Source organism: Ursus americanus, chromosome 28 (genome assembly GCF_024610735.1).
Source record: "Ursus americanus isolate L20-20 chromosome 28, mUrsAme1.1.p, whole genome shotgun sequence".
Classification (NCBI taxonomy): domain Eukaryota; kingdom Metazoa; phylum Chordata; class Mammalia; order Carnivora; family Ursidae; genus Ursus; species Ursus americanus.
The window spans coordinates 28548177-28565957 of NC_142154.1; the positions used below are offsets into that span (position 1 = coordinate 28548177).

At 41.4% G+C, this 17781-nt stretch overlaps 1 protein-coding gene across 1 annotated transcript in view; it reads left to right on the forward strand.

The window, feature by feature from the left end:
- PTPN9 (protein tyrosine phosphatase non-receptor type 9) overlaps positions 1–17781 on the forward strand; it is a 75308-nt gene that overhangs the window by 54623 nt on the left and 2904 nt on the right. Inside the window, exons 8-12 of the mRNA XM_045795148.2 lie at positions 5051–5144; positions 10620–10686; positions 15068–15146; positions 16330–16480; positions 16893–17100. Of these exons, the coding sequence (XP_045651104.1) occupies positions 5051–5144; positions 10620–10686; positions 15068–15146; positions 16330–16480; positions 16893–17100 (599 nt within the window). The remainder of the gene's footprint in view (positions 1–5050; positions 5145–10619; positions 10687–15067; positions 15147–16329; positions 16481–16892; positions 17101–17781) is intronic.

Sequence of the window (17781 nt, forward strand, 5' to 3'; positions counted from 1 at the left end):
CATAGAGTAATTCGATGTTTAGTTTGATGAGAAACTGCCCAGCTGTTTTCCACAGTGGCTGCACCATTCGACATGCCCCTAGCAATGTCTGAATGATCCAGTTTCTTGGCATCTTCACCAGCATTTGCTGTTGCCACCACCATTTTTTATTTTAGTTGTCCTAATAGGTGTGTAATGAGGTCCCATTGTGGGTATAATTTACATTTCCCTAATAGTTAATGATATTGAACATCTTTTCATGTGCTTATTTACCATCTGTATATCCTCTTTGTAAAATGTCATGCCCTTTTCCCATTTTCCATTTGGACTTTTTTTGAAACCATCGAGATTTAGTTTTTTAATATATTCTAGATATAGGTTCTTGGTTAGATGGGTGGTTTGCGGATATTTTCTTCTAGTCTGTAGCTTATCTTTTCATCCTCTTAACATGGTCCCTGGTGAAGCACAGTTGATGAAATTCTTTAATCAGGTTTCCCTTGTATGGATCATACTTTTGACGTCAAATCTAAGAACACCTAACCCTAGATTCCAAAGATTTTCTCCCTTTTTTCATTTTTTTTTTTAAAGATTTTATTTATTTATTTGACAGAGATAGAGACAGCCAGCGAGAGAGGGAACACAGCATGGGGAGTGGGAGAGGAAGAAGCAGGCTCACAGCGGAGGAGCCTGATGTGGGGCTCGATCCCGGAATGCCGGGATCACGCCCTGAGCTGAAGGCAGACGCTTAACGACTGCGCCACCCAGGCGCCCCTTTCTCCCTTTTTTCTAAACATTTTGTAGTGTTATGTTTCACATTTATTTAAGTCTGTGATCCATTTGAATTAACTTTTGTATAAGGTGTACGGTTTAGGTTGGTGTTGATTTTGTGTCTGTGTGTGTGCGTGTGCACTTGCGCCACCTGTGGATATCTGATTGCTCCAGCACCGTTTGCTGAAAAATCCTTCCTCTATTGAATTGTTCTTAGGATTTTGTAAAATATGAGCTGGAGTTATTTGTGTGGGAAGAGGAAATTTTTTAAAATATGGAAAAGTACAGAGTATAACATGATAAACAACTATGTTCTTGTCACCAGAATTAATACTGACAATTTTTAATATTTTGTCATATTTTCTCCATCTTTTTTTGTTATATAAAAGAAAGTATTCATTGTAGATCCCTTCTTTTTTTTTTTTTTTTAAGATTTTATGTATTTATTTGACAGAGATAGAGACAGCCAGCGAGAGAGGGAACACAGCAGGGGAGTGAGAGAGGAAGAAGGCAGGGTCCCAGCAGAGGAGCCTGATGTGGGGCTTGATCCCATAACGCCGGGATCACGCCCTGAGCCGAAGGCAGACGCTTAACCGCTGTGCCACCCAGGCGCCCCCATTGTAGATCCCTTCTAATCCTCACCCTCAGTTCTCCCCATTCCCTGGAAGCAGCAACTAGTATGAATATGGTATATTTCCTTCTAGACTATTTTGCTTATTCTATTACATATTTGTTGGTAACTATGAACAATAGAATATTATTTTATATTAGAGTAATATTTATATTTTAGTAATTTTTTTTTACTTCTTGATCAAATATATATACAATTTTTTTTCCAAAAACAAAATAGTACCAAAGAATAGGAATGGTAAAATTAATGGCAATCCCCTGCCTTACCGTTTGTTCCTCTAGGTATCTATTTTCAATTCTTATAGCTGTTTCTTCTGGTATTTCTTCTATGATTCTAAATAAAATGCTTATAATGCTCTTCATTGATTTTTTTATGGTGGGTAAGCATTTGGTTTTTACGCCCTGTCTCCAGTTCACTTTTGACCGTTTTTCAATATAATTATATCATATTTTTTATTAAATCAATAGTCGCTGTTTACATTATTATGACTATGTACATTTTTCTACCGCAGAACTGAATGGGCTTCTGTGAAATAAAATATATTAAATTTTATCAATTCAATTTTTTGTTTCTTCTGGCATTGCTTACCTAATTTTTAAAAATTTTTTTAAAGATTTTATTTATTTTTTAATTTTTAAAGATTTTATTTATTTATTTTACAGAGAGCACACATAAGCAGGGGGATGAGCAGAGGGAGAGGGAGACGCAGACTTCTCGCTGAGCAGGGAGCCCAACATGGGGATCTATCCCAGGACCCTGGGATCATGACCTGAGCTGAAGGCAGATGCTCAATCGACTGAGCCACCCAGGCACCCCAGATTTTATTTATTTAGAGAAAGAGAGAGGGAGCACAGAGGGAGAGGGTGAAGCAGACTCCCACTGAGTAGGGAGCCTGATGTGAGGTTTGATCCCAGGACCCTGAGATCATGGCCTGAGCTAAAGGTAGACGCTTAACTGACTGAGCCACTCAGGTGCCCCAGTTACCTAACCTTTTCATTTGTTTTTAGTGTTCCATGTTCCTGTCCTTATTTTTTCCCTATTCTTTTTTTTTTTTTTTTAAGATTTTATTTATTTATTCGACAGAGATAGAGACAACCAGCTAGAGAGGGAACACAAGCAGGGGGAGTGGGAGAGGAAGAAGCAGGCTCATAGCGGAGGAGCCTGATGTGGGGCTCGATCGCACAACGCAGGGATCACGCCCCCTGAGCTGAAGGCAGACGCTTAACTGCTGTACCACCCAGGCGCCCCTATTTTTTCCCTATTCTTAATCAAATTTATTTTACACTATTATTAGTATTTTCCAAGTGGTCAAATAGATAATGAATTGATTGTTTTTTTTTTTCCCCCTGGAGACCTCACTTCCAGAACTTTTTGGGTTTTTTGCTCCAGTCTAACCTGAGGTTGTGATTTCCACACCCACTTTCCTTTATTGACTCGTTTCCTAGAATTCTAGGTTGGAAATAATTGTACCACAGAATTTTTAAAACAATCTCTAACTAGTAGCAATGCAACTAAACAGTCTGATATTATTCTCATTCCTTCTCAAGTCGTTTTGGACATTTTTAGATAATCTTTGTCTTTCCATTTAAAAAATTCACACTGGGGGCGCCTGGGTGGCACAGCGGTTAAGCGTCTGCCTTCGGCTCAGGGCGTGATCCCGGCGTTCTGGGATCGAGCCCCGCATCAGGCTCCTCCGCTATGAGCCTGCCTTCTTCCTCTCCCACTCCCCCTGCTTGTGTTCCCTCTCTCGCTGGCTGTCTCTATCTCTGTTGAATAAATAAATAAAATCTTTAAAAAATAAATAAATAAAATAAATAAATAAAAAATTCACACTGGCCTTGCTTGGTGTGGGTCCTTTTTTTTTCATTCATTTTGTTGGGTGCTTGATAGGTTCTTTCACTCTGAAGGCTTTTGTTCTTTAGTTCTAGGACTTTTTTGTTGTTGTTGTTGTTGTTGTTTTTGTTGTTTTTTGTGGGTTTTTTTGTTTTGTTTTACATTAGCTGTTTTTCATTCTCTCTTTCCTTGTATTATATCAGTTCTCTCTTCCTGGACTATTTCTGTCAGTCTGGTTGGATCTCCTAGATCAGAGATTGACAGACTTTCTCTTGAAGGGCAAAATAGTAAATATTTTAGGCTTGTGAGCCTTTACAGTCTCTATTGCAAGTGTAATCAACTCTGCCATTATAGTGTGAAAGAAGTCATAGTACTAAACTGACAGTCTTGGTTGTGTTCCAGTAAAGTCTTACAAACACAGATTGGCCAGGCCATAGTTGCTGACTCCTGCTCTAGAATGATTATCTTATTTTAATTTTTTTCTCCTATTTTTCATCACTTGGACTTTTTGTTTTATTCTGGAAAATTTCTTCAACTTTCTTTTTCATCTCTTCTATTCCAGTTTTTACTTTGGCTATCATATTTTCCAAGAGCTTTTCTTCTCTGTTCCTTTCTCATGGCATCCTATTCTTGTTTCATAGTACAGTACCTTTTTTTCTCCAAGGCTATTAATTATAGCCTTTTAGAACTTATTTTTTCTTACCGACACTCTTTTTGCTTTTTCCCTGCCCTGTGTTTGATTGGTCTCTTTTTTTGCTTTGGAGCTTTCTGTAATTATCTGAAGGTCTTTGGCTGTTAATTTACACTTGGGGGGGGGTCCTTAAAAGCTGCTTGGAGGGGCGCCTGGGTAGCGCAGTCGTTAGGCGGCTGCGTTCGGCTCAGGGCGTGATCCCGGCATTCCGGGATCGAGTCCCACATTGGGCTCCTCCGCTGGGAGCCTGCTTCTTCCTCTCCCACTCCCCCTGCTTGTGTTCCCTCTCTCGCTGGCTGTCTATCTTTGTCAAATAAATAAATAATGTTAAAAAAAAAAAAAAAGCTGCTTGGAAATGCTGTGTGTGATCTTCAAATTTAAATGATCAGCTAGCTTGGTGGTGGTGTACTCCAAGTGTCAGAATTCTTTCATAGGGCTATTCACTTTCTCCAGAGAGGAATCCTCCACTCTCTTGCTTGGGAGGGTCCAAGCTTAAAGTAAGTACAGGACAGGAGAGGACAGGGAGAAGAGGGCAGGAAACTCTCACTGTCTTTCATTCAGATTTTCATTTATTCCTCTGTTTTTAGCCCTGTGCCTCACCTTGCTTTCTAGGGAGTGGGAAGGTGAGGATGAGTCATTGTGTCTCTCTGAAGATACCTCTGTGGGTCCTGGTTTTCTGCATTTGGCCAAGGCAGCCAAAATTCCTCCATCTGTTTTCTCTCTGCCAAAATGTATTTCACTCTTTGTCTGCTGATGTCTCTGCCATCACTTTTGGGGTTTGGACTGATTAGTGCCTTTATTGTCATTTTACTGAGGCTACTAGATGGAGTGGAGTCACACATATGTTGTCAACCTACCATGTTAAACTGGAACTTAGGTTTCTTAGCAGCCAGATTTTTTCTGGTGTTAATACCCTTATTTCCCTCTCATTTTCTCTTTTGAATGGAAATATCTTTATTTCCACAGGAGTACATACATATTAAAAATGTTAAATGATATGGAATATGGATAGACTAGACCATTGCTCCATGTCTCCAACACCAACAGTAACGGACACCCACCTTTGCACCACTGGACTTTGTATCACATACATGCTGCTTCCACCTTTTCTTTGTCTTCGTTTTAGTTTGTCTGTTTCATTTCTTCAGGTCTCCAGGGAACCTAGAGAAGAATCGCTATGGGGACGTACCCTGCCTGGACCAAACTAGAGTGAAGTTGACCAAACGAAGTGGCCACACTCAGGTACACAGATAAATGCTATCTTTTCAGGAGCACTGAGGGAAATTTTCTAAAGTGAACCTTACTAATACCATAGTAGAAAGAACATGGACTCTGAGCCAGAGAGATCAGATTGGAGTTTTAACTTTGCTATATACGAGTTAGTCTGTTACCATAAGCAAGTCCCTTATATACGCCCATCTCACAGCACTAAGTGGAAATTAAATGGAAAAATTTATGTAAATGCTGATAGTGCAAGGTCTGGTGTATCAGAGGTGCTTAATAAATATCAGTTATTTCTCCTTTTACTCCTTAGTTGTAAAATTATAGTCTTATTGTCCACCATATTAGTGAATGTATATGTAGCAATACAAGGCAACTCTAATTATAAGTGACCTATGATTTTAACATCTAGAAGATGTGAAAATAATTTTAGACAATTAGTGTACACATAAATATCTAGGGATAGAGTTGAAATGGTCAAATGATTATATTATGCAATATCTGATCTGTTCATATTAAAAATCACACGTATATGTACTAGTGTAGATATTTAGTGAAACTTCACATGCACCTTTAACATCAGTGTCTTTGCCCTCATCTGAGCCACTTTCTGAGTCAATCTAATGGTTTTCCAGAGCATACAATTTTTACTTCTTTTTAAGTGTATGGTATTGTCACTGAAAAGTTTATCCTAAACCAGAAAAATATATTAGCATAACATTAACACAGTTTATTCTTTCCATTCATCCTGTATCTTATGCATTTTCTGTAGCATAATCATTCATTTATTCTTTTTTAAAGCCCTCTTTATAGCAACATCCAACACTTAGAATTTTGAGGTCAGCAACTAAGTATGTGTTACATTTTTTCTTTTTCCTTCGGATATACCAATTCTGTCTGGTGCCCTCCATATGCATCAAAAAAACAGCATTGATTGAGGCTGTTGTTCAAAGTAAAGGAATTTAAATAGTGCCCCTTTAACGTGACACACAGTATAGGGACTTGTTACATCCCCTTCCTTTTTTCTGGGGGATAATTTTGGGAAAATTGTTGCCTTGTATTTGGGTAAATATGATATGTGGATCGGGAGCCCAGGATCATGGTTTTAATCTCTTTTGACCCTACCGTTTCAAGTATATAAACTGAATTCAATCCCTTCTTGGCCTTTTGGCTAAGATCATGTGTAAACTGAATTCATAGCCCTGTCCAGGACCCTTATAAAGGGTTTTCCTGCAGGAACATTAGCTCAGAGTCTGGCTGACTTAGGGCAAGTTCGTCACTCTTACTGAGATCATCAAGTATTTGCTCTGAAGGAGTGGAGTGTAATGCTTGAGATGGGACTCTGGAGTCAGATAGCTGTATTTATCTGTCCTCTTGACTGCTGTGTCTCCAGTACCTAAAACAGTACATATCAGACCTTCAGTAAATTATTTGTGAAGGAATGAGTAAATCCCAGTGTATCAGCAGACTATTCTAGTCATCCTATAATTAACCTAAAGATCATGACTTGAATTAAACTCCTTTCGTTACTGCAAACATTGGCAGAAGCTTTATTTCCCCAGTAAATGGTGGATTCAGGTTTATTAGTGAATTGTTCACCAGATTTGCTTGTGGAATTATAAAGCTATTAGTCACAGTTTCTATTGAACATGGCCCATAACATAGTGTACTTGATTTGATTCTCTCTGCTATTTCACTTTGCCCCCAAATCTATACTTTATCTCTGAGGTAATTTTCAGTTTTAATTTCTGATGATTCTTCTGAAATTGCTGATTCTCAGTGCTCTCAGAGACAAGGATACTGAAAGCTGGTATGCTTAGTTATAAAAAGAAAGTAAGTCTCCATTAAAGAAGTGATATTTCTTTTCAAAGCATGAAGGTAGTTCCAAGAGTAACAGCTTATACATTACTTACGGAATAGTGTCGACTGGCATGTACCAGGTAAATCCTTTGTATTTTTCTGTGCCTTCTTGCCTGGTATCACACTTGAATGTGCCAGGCTGAGCAGGGGTTAGCTTTGGCTGACTGCAGTGGGCGCTGGATTGAGCAGCCTGGTTGGGAGTGAATGAGGCTTTTAGCTTGCTGGGTCTGCTGCAGATGGTCCCTTAGCTCAGTGAAGATGTCTCAGTCAGAGTAGAACACTAGCTGTAGAACACTAGTAGAACTCCTGCCGTGCAAGGAGAAAGCAGGAAACTCTTTTTTTTTTCTTTTAAAGATTTTATTCATTTATTTGTTAGAGAGAGAGAGGGCGCAAGCAGGGGGAGCAGCCGGCAGAGGGAGAAGCAGGCTCTTTGCTGAGCAAGGAGCCGGATGCAGAACTTGATCCCAGAACCCTGGGACCATGATGTGATCCAAAGGTGGATGCTTAACTGACAGAGCCGCCCAGGCGTCCCGAAAGCAGGAAACTCTTGACTAAATAATTAGTGGTAGGGGGGCGCCTGGGTGGCAAAGTGGTTAAGCGGCTGCCTTTGGCTCAGGGCGTGGTCCCGGCGTTCTGGGATCGAGCCCCACATCAGGCTCCTCTGTTGGGAGCCTGCTTCTTCCTCTCTCACTCCCCCTGCTTGTGTTCCCTCTCTCGCTGGCTGTCTCTATCTCTGTCAAATAAATAAATAAAATCTTTAAAAATAATAATAATAATTAGTGGTAGGATAAGTTTGTAGACTGACTGACTAACACACACATGTCCAAATAACATCGGTTTAACCATGAGATGGAGAAGTCTTCTGACGGTGACTGTGGATACTGACGGTTCGGACTGTCCTCCAAGTGATGGAACCCAATGGAGAAAAGGTGACAGATTTAGGGAGTCACTCTGACCTCTCTAGAGTGGAGTGGCGTATGAGTTTTCTCTAGTTTGACATTGAAGCTTTTTGTCTTTTTCCTCCTATATCCCTCCACACCCTCTGCTATTCATAGTACCTGCTAGATACTCTCAACTAGTTATACTATGACTTGACACTAGCTGCATCTGTGTTTCTCTTTATCAGCTTGGATTTTCAGAAACGATGTTGGCAGAGATCTTGTGAGAAGGTATAATAAAAATAATAAAAATTAAAATCCTATTTAATTTCCCTGATAGCTAATGATGTTGAGATAAGACCGAGGACACTAGGAGATGAGAGAAGGCCCCCAGAAGGGAACGAGTTAAGAGCTGTTCTCTCTGAATTTGTCTGGCTGTTGCTTTGTGTTAATTTAGGTAGTAAAGGAACCTGGGTGTTTGGCCCATACTGTTGATGGTGCTAGATATGAGGTATAGCTTTCTTCCTTCTCCAGTCACATTTTGCCTTTTGTGTGTGACAGCATGGACAGGATGTTCCTGCTCAGGGTGCTTGGCTTGCCTCCCTTTTGGTTTTGAACCAGTGCTGCAAATCTTAATGGACTCCTTTTTTGGTAAATAACAGCTTTATTAAGATGTAATTCACATACCATACAATTTACCCATTTAAAGTATATAGGGGTGCCTGGGTGGCTTAGTTGATCGAGCATCTGACTCTTGATTTTGGCTCAGGTCATGATCTCAGGGTCCTTGGACTGAGCCCTGTATCTGGTTTGCACTCAGCCGGGGGAGGGGGGACTTCTGCTTGAGATTCTTGCTCTCCTTCTCCCTCTGCCTCTCCTCCCATTCACATGTACACACGTTCTCTCACTCTCTAACAAATAAATAAAATTTTTAAAAACTAAAGTGTATAATTCAGTGGTTTGGTTTTTGTCCCTTTTTTTTAAAGATCTGTTTATTTAGAGAGCACAGGCGCTTGCGAGTGGGGGGAGGGGCAGAAGGAGAGAATCTCCCACAGACTCCCTCCTGAGCATGGTGCCCAAAGTGGGGCTCATCTCTCTCTCGACCTATGAGATCATGACCTGAGCTGAAAGCAAGAGTTGGACACTTAACTGACTGAGCCACCCAGGTGCCCCTAATTCAGTGTTTTTTAATATATTCACAGAGTTGTGCAACCACCACCACGATCAACTTTAGAACATTTTTATCACCTGAAAAAGAACCCCTTGGCAGTCACACCCCATTTTCTCCCAGTCGGTATACTTTCTCTCTCTATGCATTTGCCTATTTTGGACCTTTCATATAAATGGAATCACACAATATGGAGTCTTTGTGTCTGGCTTCTTTCACTTAGCATGTTTTCAGGGTTCATCCATGTTGTAGCATGTGTCAGTACTTCACTCCATTTTATTGCTAAATAATATTCTGTTGTATGGATATGCCAGTCTTATTTATCCATTCATCAGGTGAATACTATTTGAGTTTACATTTATGGCAATTATGAATAATGGTGTTATGAATATTTGTGTGTAAGTTTTTCTGTGGACATATGTTTTCATTTTCCTCAGGAGTGGAATTGCTGGGTCATATGGTAACTCTGTGTTTAACCTTTTGAAGAATTGTCATACTGTTTTCCAACACGACTACTCCATTTTATATTCCCACTAGGGGTATACGAGGGTTCCAGGTTTTTCACATCTTTATTATCCATCTTGTCCCTGTAGCCATCCTAACTGGTATAAAGTGGTATCTCATCATGGTTTTGACTTTTCACATTTTTTTTTAAGTAGGCTTCATGCCCAGAGCAGAGCTCAACATGGGGCTCGAACTCACAACAGTGAGAGTGAGACCTGAGCCGAGAGCAAGAGTCAGGGCACGACCCAGCCGCCCCCTCATTATGGTTTTAATTTGCATTTCCCTGATGGCTGGTGATGTTGAGCGTGTTTCATGTGCTTATTGGCCATTTGTATATCTTCTTTGGAGAAATGGCTATTCTGATCCTTTGCCCCTTTTATTTTTAGTTATTATTATTATTTTTTAAGTAGGCTCCATGCCCAGCATGGAGCTCAACGCAGGGCTTGAGATCATGACCCTGAGATCATGACCTAAGCTGAGATCAAGAATCAGATGCTTAACAAACTGAGCCACCCAGGCACCTCCCTTTGCCCATTTTAAAATTGGGTTGTCTTTTTATTGTTGAGTTGTGAGCGTTCTTTATATATTCTAGATATAAGTCCCTTATCAAATATGTTCGTTCTGTAGGTGGTTTTATTTTCTTGATGGTGTCCTTTGAAACACAAAAGTTTTTAATTTTAATGTAGTTCAATGAACCTGTTTTTTTCTTTTACTGCTTGTATGTTTGGTGTCCTATCTAAGAAGGCTTTACCTAACCCAAGGTCACAAAGATTGAATCCTACATTTTCTTCTAAGAGTTTTATAATTTTAGCTCTTAACATTAGGTCTGTGATCTGTTTTGAGTCAGTTTTTGTGTTTAGTGTGAGGAACAGCCTAGCCCGATTTTTTTTTCCTGCATGTGGATATATCCACTTGTTCCAGTAACATTTGTAGAAGCAAAGTTTTGAATTGATCCTTTTGCTCCTCACTGTCTGCCTGAAAGTAAGAGAATATCTACACCTTGGGTTTTATTTACCTAATACATAATTTTCCCAGCCAAATCGTGTATTCCACACAGCTGCAATGATATTTCCTTTTTATCCTTAGACAGATTACATCAATGCCAGCTTCATGGATGGCTACAAGCAGAAGAATGCTTACATTGGTACACAAGGTAAGCTAGGGTATTCCTCACAAGTTGGTTTTATGTCATCTACCGGTGATAACTTGCACCAGATGATTGCATAGTTTTTGAAGGATATGGTAACTTGAGGTGATGTTGTGGCCACTAGATCCTGGCCTTTCATAAAGATTGGGGGTTATTGAGGAAAGCAGAGGAGAGTTATAGAGTTTCTGTACCAGATATGCCTGGAAACTCGCTGCCTAGAGATAAACTGGAGATTTGAACATATAACACTACTACAAGTTTTTGGACTATGCATTGCCAACCCGGGGGAATGGGACATCAGAACTCACTGGCCAGTGAGATGCTCTCTATGTCCAGTAGGAGGCCAGGAATGGCAGTGGGACTTCTCAGAGACTGAGTCCAGTCTGTGAAAGGGTGTTGCTGTCCTGAGAGACTTTGCTGGTTCCTCTACCATCAGAGAGCAGTCTTCTGATATGTATAGTCTATACTAGGTCTGACTGTGAAGATTTCACGTAGAGTTTCTACAGATGCTCCTGTGGGCCCCAGTACTCCTCCTGACCTGGCCTCGGCCATCTCAAGGAGAATACCGAGTTGCCTTCAAAGAGGGTAGGGAGAGATCACAGCACAGGAGGACATAAGAGGCTACCCTATGGGCTTTAGGCCCTTTGACCATTGCAGAACATGGCCAGCAAAAGATCCAGCAAATACCTCTTTAGCAAGTGATCAAACTTAGTATCACCAATAATAGACAGCTATCATGCCTCTGGTTGTGATATAGTGAGAACTATATAACGTAACCTTTATTGTTTGTTGCCAGTTTTTAAGTCTGAATCTAATCATGAAAAGTAAACCAGACAAATCCAGATGGTGGAACATACTACCAGAAAACTGGCTTAGACTCTTCAAAGTTAATGCCATGAAAAACAAAAGCATGGAACTGTTCTAGATTAAAGGAGACTAAAGAGACATGATAACCAAAGGCACATGCCCATGATTGCAACTTCAGTTTAGAAAAGAAAACTGTTAAGGACAAACTTGGGATAATTGGAGACTGTAGATTAGGTAATATTATTGTATCAGTGTTTAATTGCTTCAGTGTGATAATGGTATTGTTCTATAGGAGAAAGTCCTTGTTCTTCTAAATATGTGCCCAAGTATTTAGGAATAAAATGTCATAATTTCTGGAACTAACTTTTAAATAGTTACAAAATAAAAAGCATGTGTATGTATATATAGAGAAATAAATGTTGTAATGATAGCTAAAAATGATAGCTTTCAAGCTAAAGAATTTATGAGTACATTGTAGTATTCTTCCAACTTGTCACTAGTTTTAAATTTTTCAAAATAAAAGTTGAGGGAGAAAAAAATGGATTCTTGATATATTGTGAATTGGTCTAATGGTCACAGGTTTATATTTTCCCTCTAGGAGGGACCACTCCCTCCAAAAGGAGTCCTTTCAAAACCCCAAGAAGAAATGAGAATTATCAAGAAAAAATTTTGGCATATACAATATGACGAGATCTGCCTGAGAGTAGGGGCTTTGTTGAGGGAGGATGGCGTTGGCAGATTGGGTTTATGGAGGGTAAGGATTGGCTCGAGGGTACCCCAGAATGCTTTCTTCTCCAGGTTTAGAAGGCAAAGCTACTACTCAGAGTTGCAGGAATTGGATTCTTCTTCTTTATTTAAAAAAATAATTTATTTACTTATTTATTTATTAGAGAGAGAGAGAGAGCACAAGCAGGGGTAGAGGTGGAGGCGGAGGGAGAAACAGACTCCCTGCTGAGCAGGGAGCCCGATGCAGGACTTGATCGCAGGACCCTGGGATCATGACCTGAGCTGAAGGCAGACGCTTAACCGACTGAGCCACCCGGGCTCCCACAGGAATTGAATTCTTTAGGGTGGCTTTGAAGGCCCTGTCCAGAAGAAACTCCCCTAAGAGTATGAAAGAGATATTTTGAGTCAAGCACAGATCACCTTTAGATAGCATCAGTACTGTGTTAGGACTGGAAGATGGGATCCTGTGATGTGGAGAAGGCTGATTTGATTTGCCTGGCTAACTTTCTTGGCTATATTCAGTATTTTGATTCTTACTAATAATACTATTTCTACTAATAACATCTGTTATCTACTGAGAGTATCTATTATATATCAGGTATATAATCTTCATCTGATTATTACAGAGACTCTGCAAGGAAGGTTTATTGACCCATGAACAAACTGAAGCCCAAAGAGTTTAGGCAATGTTGGATCACACAGGTAGTAAGTGGCAGAGCCGGGATTTGAAAGTATGTCTGTTTGACTCAAAAGTCCTCACAAGCCAAGTCAGAGGATTGTTTCGCCCATGTCCGCATAAACCACTGATTTGAGTTCTTCAGAAAAGTTCACTGTTAAAGAATAATCTGGGAAGTGCAGCTTTCCCTTCTAAATCTCTCTTATGCCTTGGAGGAAGTTATGACCCCTCTTTGCCAAGACTGAGTCAGAGTGGTATCTGGGTTGTCAGGTGCTCTGTGGCAACACCATTTTTGCCAGTGATTTGAATGTGGCAAATGAAGCAGTGAGTGCTGCTGTGGTGCAGGATAGTAGGATGTGGACTTAGGCCAGGGTCAGACACGGGGAAAGGGGGTTCTTACTGTCTTCTTCATATGCATACTATGGTAATGTAAGGGCATTGTAGAAAATTTAGAAGATGGAGGTGAAATTCACTCACAGCCCTGAGACCCAGAGATAATGTTAACATTCTGTAGCATCTCCTTCCAAACCGTTTTCTGTGCAAATAGATACAGACATATAAAATACCTAACAGAATGGATTCTTTCTATATGTTACCCCTTTGTTCATTTGATGGTATCTTGTGAATACCTTTCCAGAGCAAAAATAACAGATCTTACAACATCACCTTTATGGACTACTTAAATCGGGGATCTGCCATAATTTAACAACCCTCTCATGGTAGACATTTAGCTTGCTTCCAAGACCTCACATGCTTTTGGCAGTGTCCACTTCTGCCAAGAGGGAATTCTAGTATCATAAAACATTAATGCTGCTAAAAGGCTTTAGCAAAAATGGTCATAAAACCAGCAGACTTCCAGGACAAAATCAACCCTTGATACTGCCCTTCTTCCCTGAAAGCAGAGGAGGAAAAAGGACTGGGAAAGTACGAGGAATTATCCCGAGTTGTTACTTCCTTGATTAAAAGGGAGTTGGTGGCCCATAAGTATCTTCACAGTTTCCCCTGAGTGCCCAGCCCTGTGAACATTCTCAGCTCTAAAAGGAACACTTGACAACGTGGCTCTTACTCTCAGCACCATGTTTGCTGAGACATGATTCATTCTCACGACCGATTTAAGACCGCATACATTAAATGGTTAAGCTGTTTTGATCCAGCTATGCCACCAAGAGCTGTCTATATTGTGATGAAGCAAGTTTTTATTTTTTAATTAATTTTTTTTAAGAGAAACAGAGAAAGTGTGAGCAGGGGAGGGACAGAAGGAGAGGGAGAGAGAGACTCTTACTCAGGCTCCACACTAAGTGTGGACAGGGCTTAGTCTCACAACCCTGAGATCATGACCTAAGCCAAAATCAAGAGTCAATGCTTAACCGACTGAGCCACCCAGGCGCCCTGTGATGAAGCAAGTTCTTAGAAAGATTCAGCTGGCAGGGGTATCCAGAATAGACTGGAAAAGGAGGGGTCTTATTCAGAAAAATAAACCAAAATGGTATTACAGTAACTCAGACAAAAGATGATGTGGTCCTTATGGCAGTGAAATTGGGTTGGGAGGGCAGGATAAAAACCAAAAACAATCCAAAGCAAAAAATCTCTAGGACTTGGTGACTGCTTCTGGAAGATAAAGGAAATGGATAAGTCAGAGTTGACTCCAACTTTTTAAGACTGAGTGATTTAAGAATGCCAATACTTTTTAAAAGAGAGATGGGCAAGTAGAGAGAGAAGGCTAATTTTGAAGGAAGTGATTGAATCAAAAGCGTGTTGGGTCTGAGGAGACCCATGATGGGACATGGAAGGGGAGTGGTTCAGTAGGCTACTGATGATTATAAGGCTTTAGGGAGATGAAAACAGCTAGAGGTATGTACACAGTTGACACTGTCTGTCTGGATGTGCCAGCTCAAGCCCTGATGGTAAGGCTCTTGAGAAGGTACATAACAGTATTTCTCAAACTGTAACTTATCTCCATCTCCACCTGGGGTCTTGTTAAAATGCAGAGTGCACATTTCTCCTACAGTGCTGGTGCTGGTGGTTCAGGGACCACCCTGAATAGCAGGGATGCATCGAGAAGAGCAGGGAGCCAGCATCTGTGCTTTGGAGTTATTAGTTGGGGACAAAATCAGAAATTCCTAAGAAGGAAAGAAGGGCTTCCCTGGGTAATGTCCTTGTCTTATCCTTCCATTCCAGGCCCTTTGGAGAATACCTATCGTGATTTCTGGCTCATGGTATGGGAGCAAAAAGTCCTGGTGATTGTCATGACCACCCGGTGAGTTCTTCCCCTTTCTTTGCTCTGCACTCTGCCCCCAGCCTGTCCCCAAGCATGGGGGATTCAAGAGGGGAGTTTAGCTCGAACAATGAGGATTAGGAAAGCCACGGCAAAGAGTTTGAGATGTTTCAGCTTTTTCTTAGTTGACCCAGAATTAACATAGCCAGGGTATGGTGGAGATTGATAGGTCTAACTTGTCACAGTTTTAATCTAACTTGTCAAAGTTTTAATCCTTGGCTCTGGTGACCCTGTGCCAGTACAGTCTCTTCCGAGGTCCCAAACGAAGTATTGGGAAACGTGGGGCAGTTCACTCTTAATCTACTCCCTACTTCCAAAGGGCAGCTGTCTTCCTGGCTTCTGAATTACCAGATCCTCTTTACTCTCCCCTTCCTGCTACTTTTGATAGTTTTTCTGCTCATGCATATTTCCACTTATAAGAGAACTGCAAAAAGAGAGATGAAACAGAGGTCAGGCAGGAAGCTCTTGATGGAAGGAATCCTTTTGAAATCTTGGTCTACATATCTGCCAAAACTTGAGAAATTACAAATTCATTAGTATCATCATTATCATTATGATAATTAGAACCTATTTTGGATGAGGAGAAAAACGTTAATGTTCGCTCAGTTCCCTTACTCATGGCACAGTCACAATCACCTTTGCTCCGGAGAGGTGGCAGTGGAAGAAGTACCACCTTGGAGCACTTTGGAGGCACTAAAGGGCAGTGAGGTAGATTTTAGGCCTTTACATAAACCTCCTGCCGGCGTCCCAGGAGCTGTGCCTTTCCCCCTCCTCTCAGCTAAGGGCTCTTACTGGGGGAGGGAATGAACACTGGCTGAGATACGGGGCAGAGAGTTCAGTCTGGCCCGCCATATTTTGTCTGCTGTCTTTTTTTGTCCACCCAGTATTTATCCTGGATATGTGAGGAGTAGCAGGAGGGATCAGGAAAGGTGCCAAATGGTGTAACAGGCACCCAATAAATGTCTGCTAAATGAGTACATGCAGAAACTTCAGCTGATGCTACATCTGTTTAGAACGAAGGTTTCCCACCTTTTCTGCCAAGAATCAAAGGTATCAGTTAGAAGCAATGCAAGAGATGACATTGCTGCTAGGAGTACAGCAGATCATAGCTTACTGCTGTGGAGAGGAAGGATGGAAGGCTTACCTTGCTGTATGTTGTCTTCAGCTTTGAGGAGGGCGGCAGGAGAAAGTGTGGCCAGTACTGGCCATTAGAAAGAGACTCTCGGATCAGATTTGGCTTCCTCACGGTGACCAATCTAGGCGTGGAGAACATGAACCATTATAAGAAAACAACACTAGAAATTCACAACACAGAGGTAAATCCCAGTTTCTATTTTCTCACTTTTTTTAAGCTGGGGGAGAACTGTAAAGAAAATCTCCAAAGGGAAAGGCAAGAATCCAGGCAGCTTATAAGTTACTTTCATTTTTCTGGAAACAGGATCAGGATATTCAGCTCAGAGCCAATATAGCCATATTGTCTCAACGCGACAGTGGCATTACTTAGGAATAAAACTTATAAGAAATCTGGGTCCTACATAGAGAATTCTGTCCTCTCCAGACATTTAACCTTTCCTTTGGGTTTGTAGAGAAGCTACTGTGGAAAAAGTTGAGGGTGGTAGGCAGGAACCTTGGTGAGGATACCAGGGGATTGAGAATCTAAAAAAGCCAAATGTAGTCAGGGGCAAGCAGAAACAACCTTGTTAACTTTTGCTTCTTTTCTCATCCAAGGAGCGGCAGAAACGCCAGGTGACCCACTTTCAGTTCCTGAGCTGGCCAGATTACGGTGTCCCTTCCTCAGCAGCTTCTCTCATCGACTTCTTGAGAGTGGTCAGGAACCAGCAGAGGCTGGCTGTCAGCAGCATGGGCGTGCGCTCCAAAGGGCAGTGCCCGGAGCCACCCATTGTCGTCCACTGCAGTGCAGGCATTGGCAGGACAGGTACTGCACCTAATGATGCGGCAGCTCTCGGAGCATCCAGAGGCGATGACGATGGGGGGGAAATAACAAAGCTCTTAGTTGCCAGTTTGCGAGAATTTGATCTGTTGGTAGTGAATTCCCATGAAAAATTCCTCTTTAATGTCCTTTTGGTATCCCTTGTGCTAGCTGTGCTGGCCAAAATATACCCTTCAGAGGCCAGGGCCCCTAGGGATTGATGCTTTATACAATCCCATCAGCATGATTATCTTCGGACCCTGTCACTGTCACCTGCGTCTTCCGGAGAGCTCTACTGGGCTGTTGCTTCCTTCTCATCCCCCTCTCTAAGGAGATCCCCACCCTGTGCTGTGCTCTCATTCTGGAGCTAGTAAGCAGCTTTTACCTTAAGGGATGTGCATTGCAGGGACTGCTGGTATTTCTAGTTCAGAGTTCCCTTTGAGGGAAAGTCAAGAAGAATAGGTTTCTGTTAGGTCTCTGTGGAAGAGTTGTGGAGTCTCTGAAAATTAGGGCCCAGCTGTGGGAATGCTGTCATTCTGTCTTGTCTAAGATTGAAGCAGGCAGTTCTTCTATGTCACCTTCCCACCTTCTCTTCCTGTTACCTCCAGTACTGTCCTGAGAGACAAGAGGCCTTCTCATTTCTCTGGACTCCCAACACTCCAAAGTGACCTCCTCCTTGAATCCTTT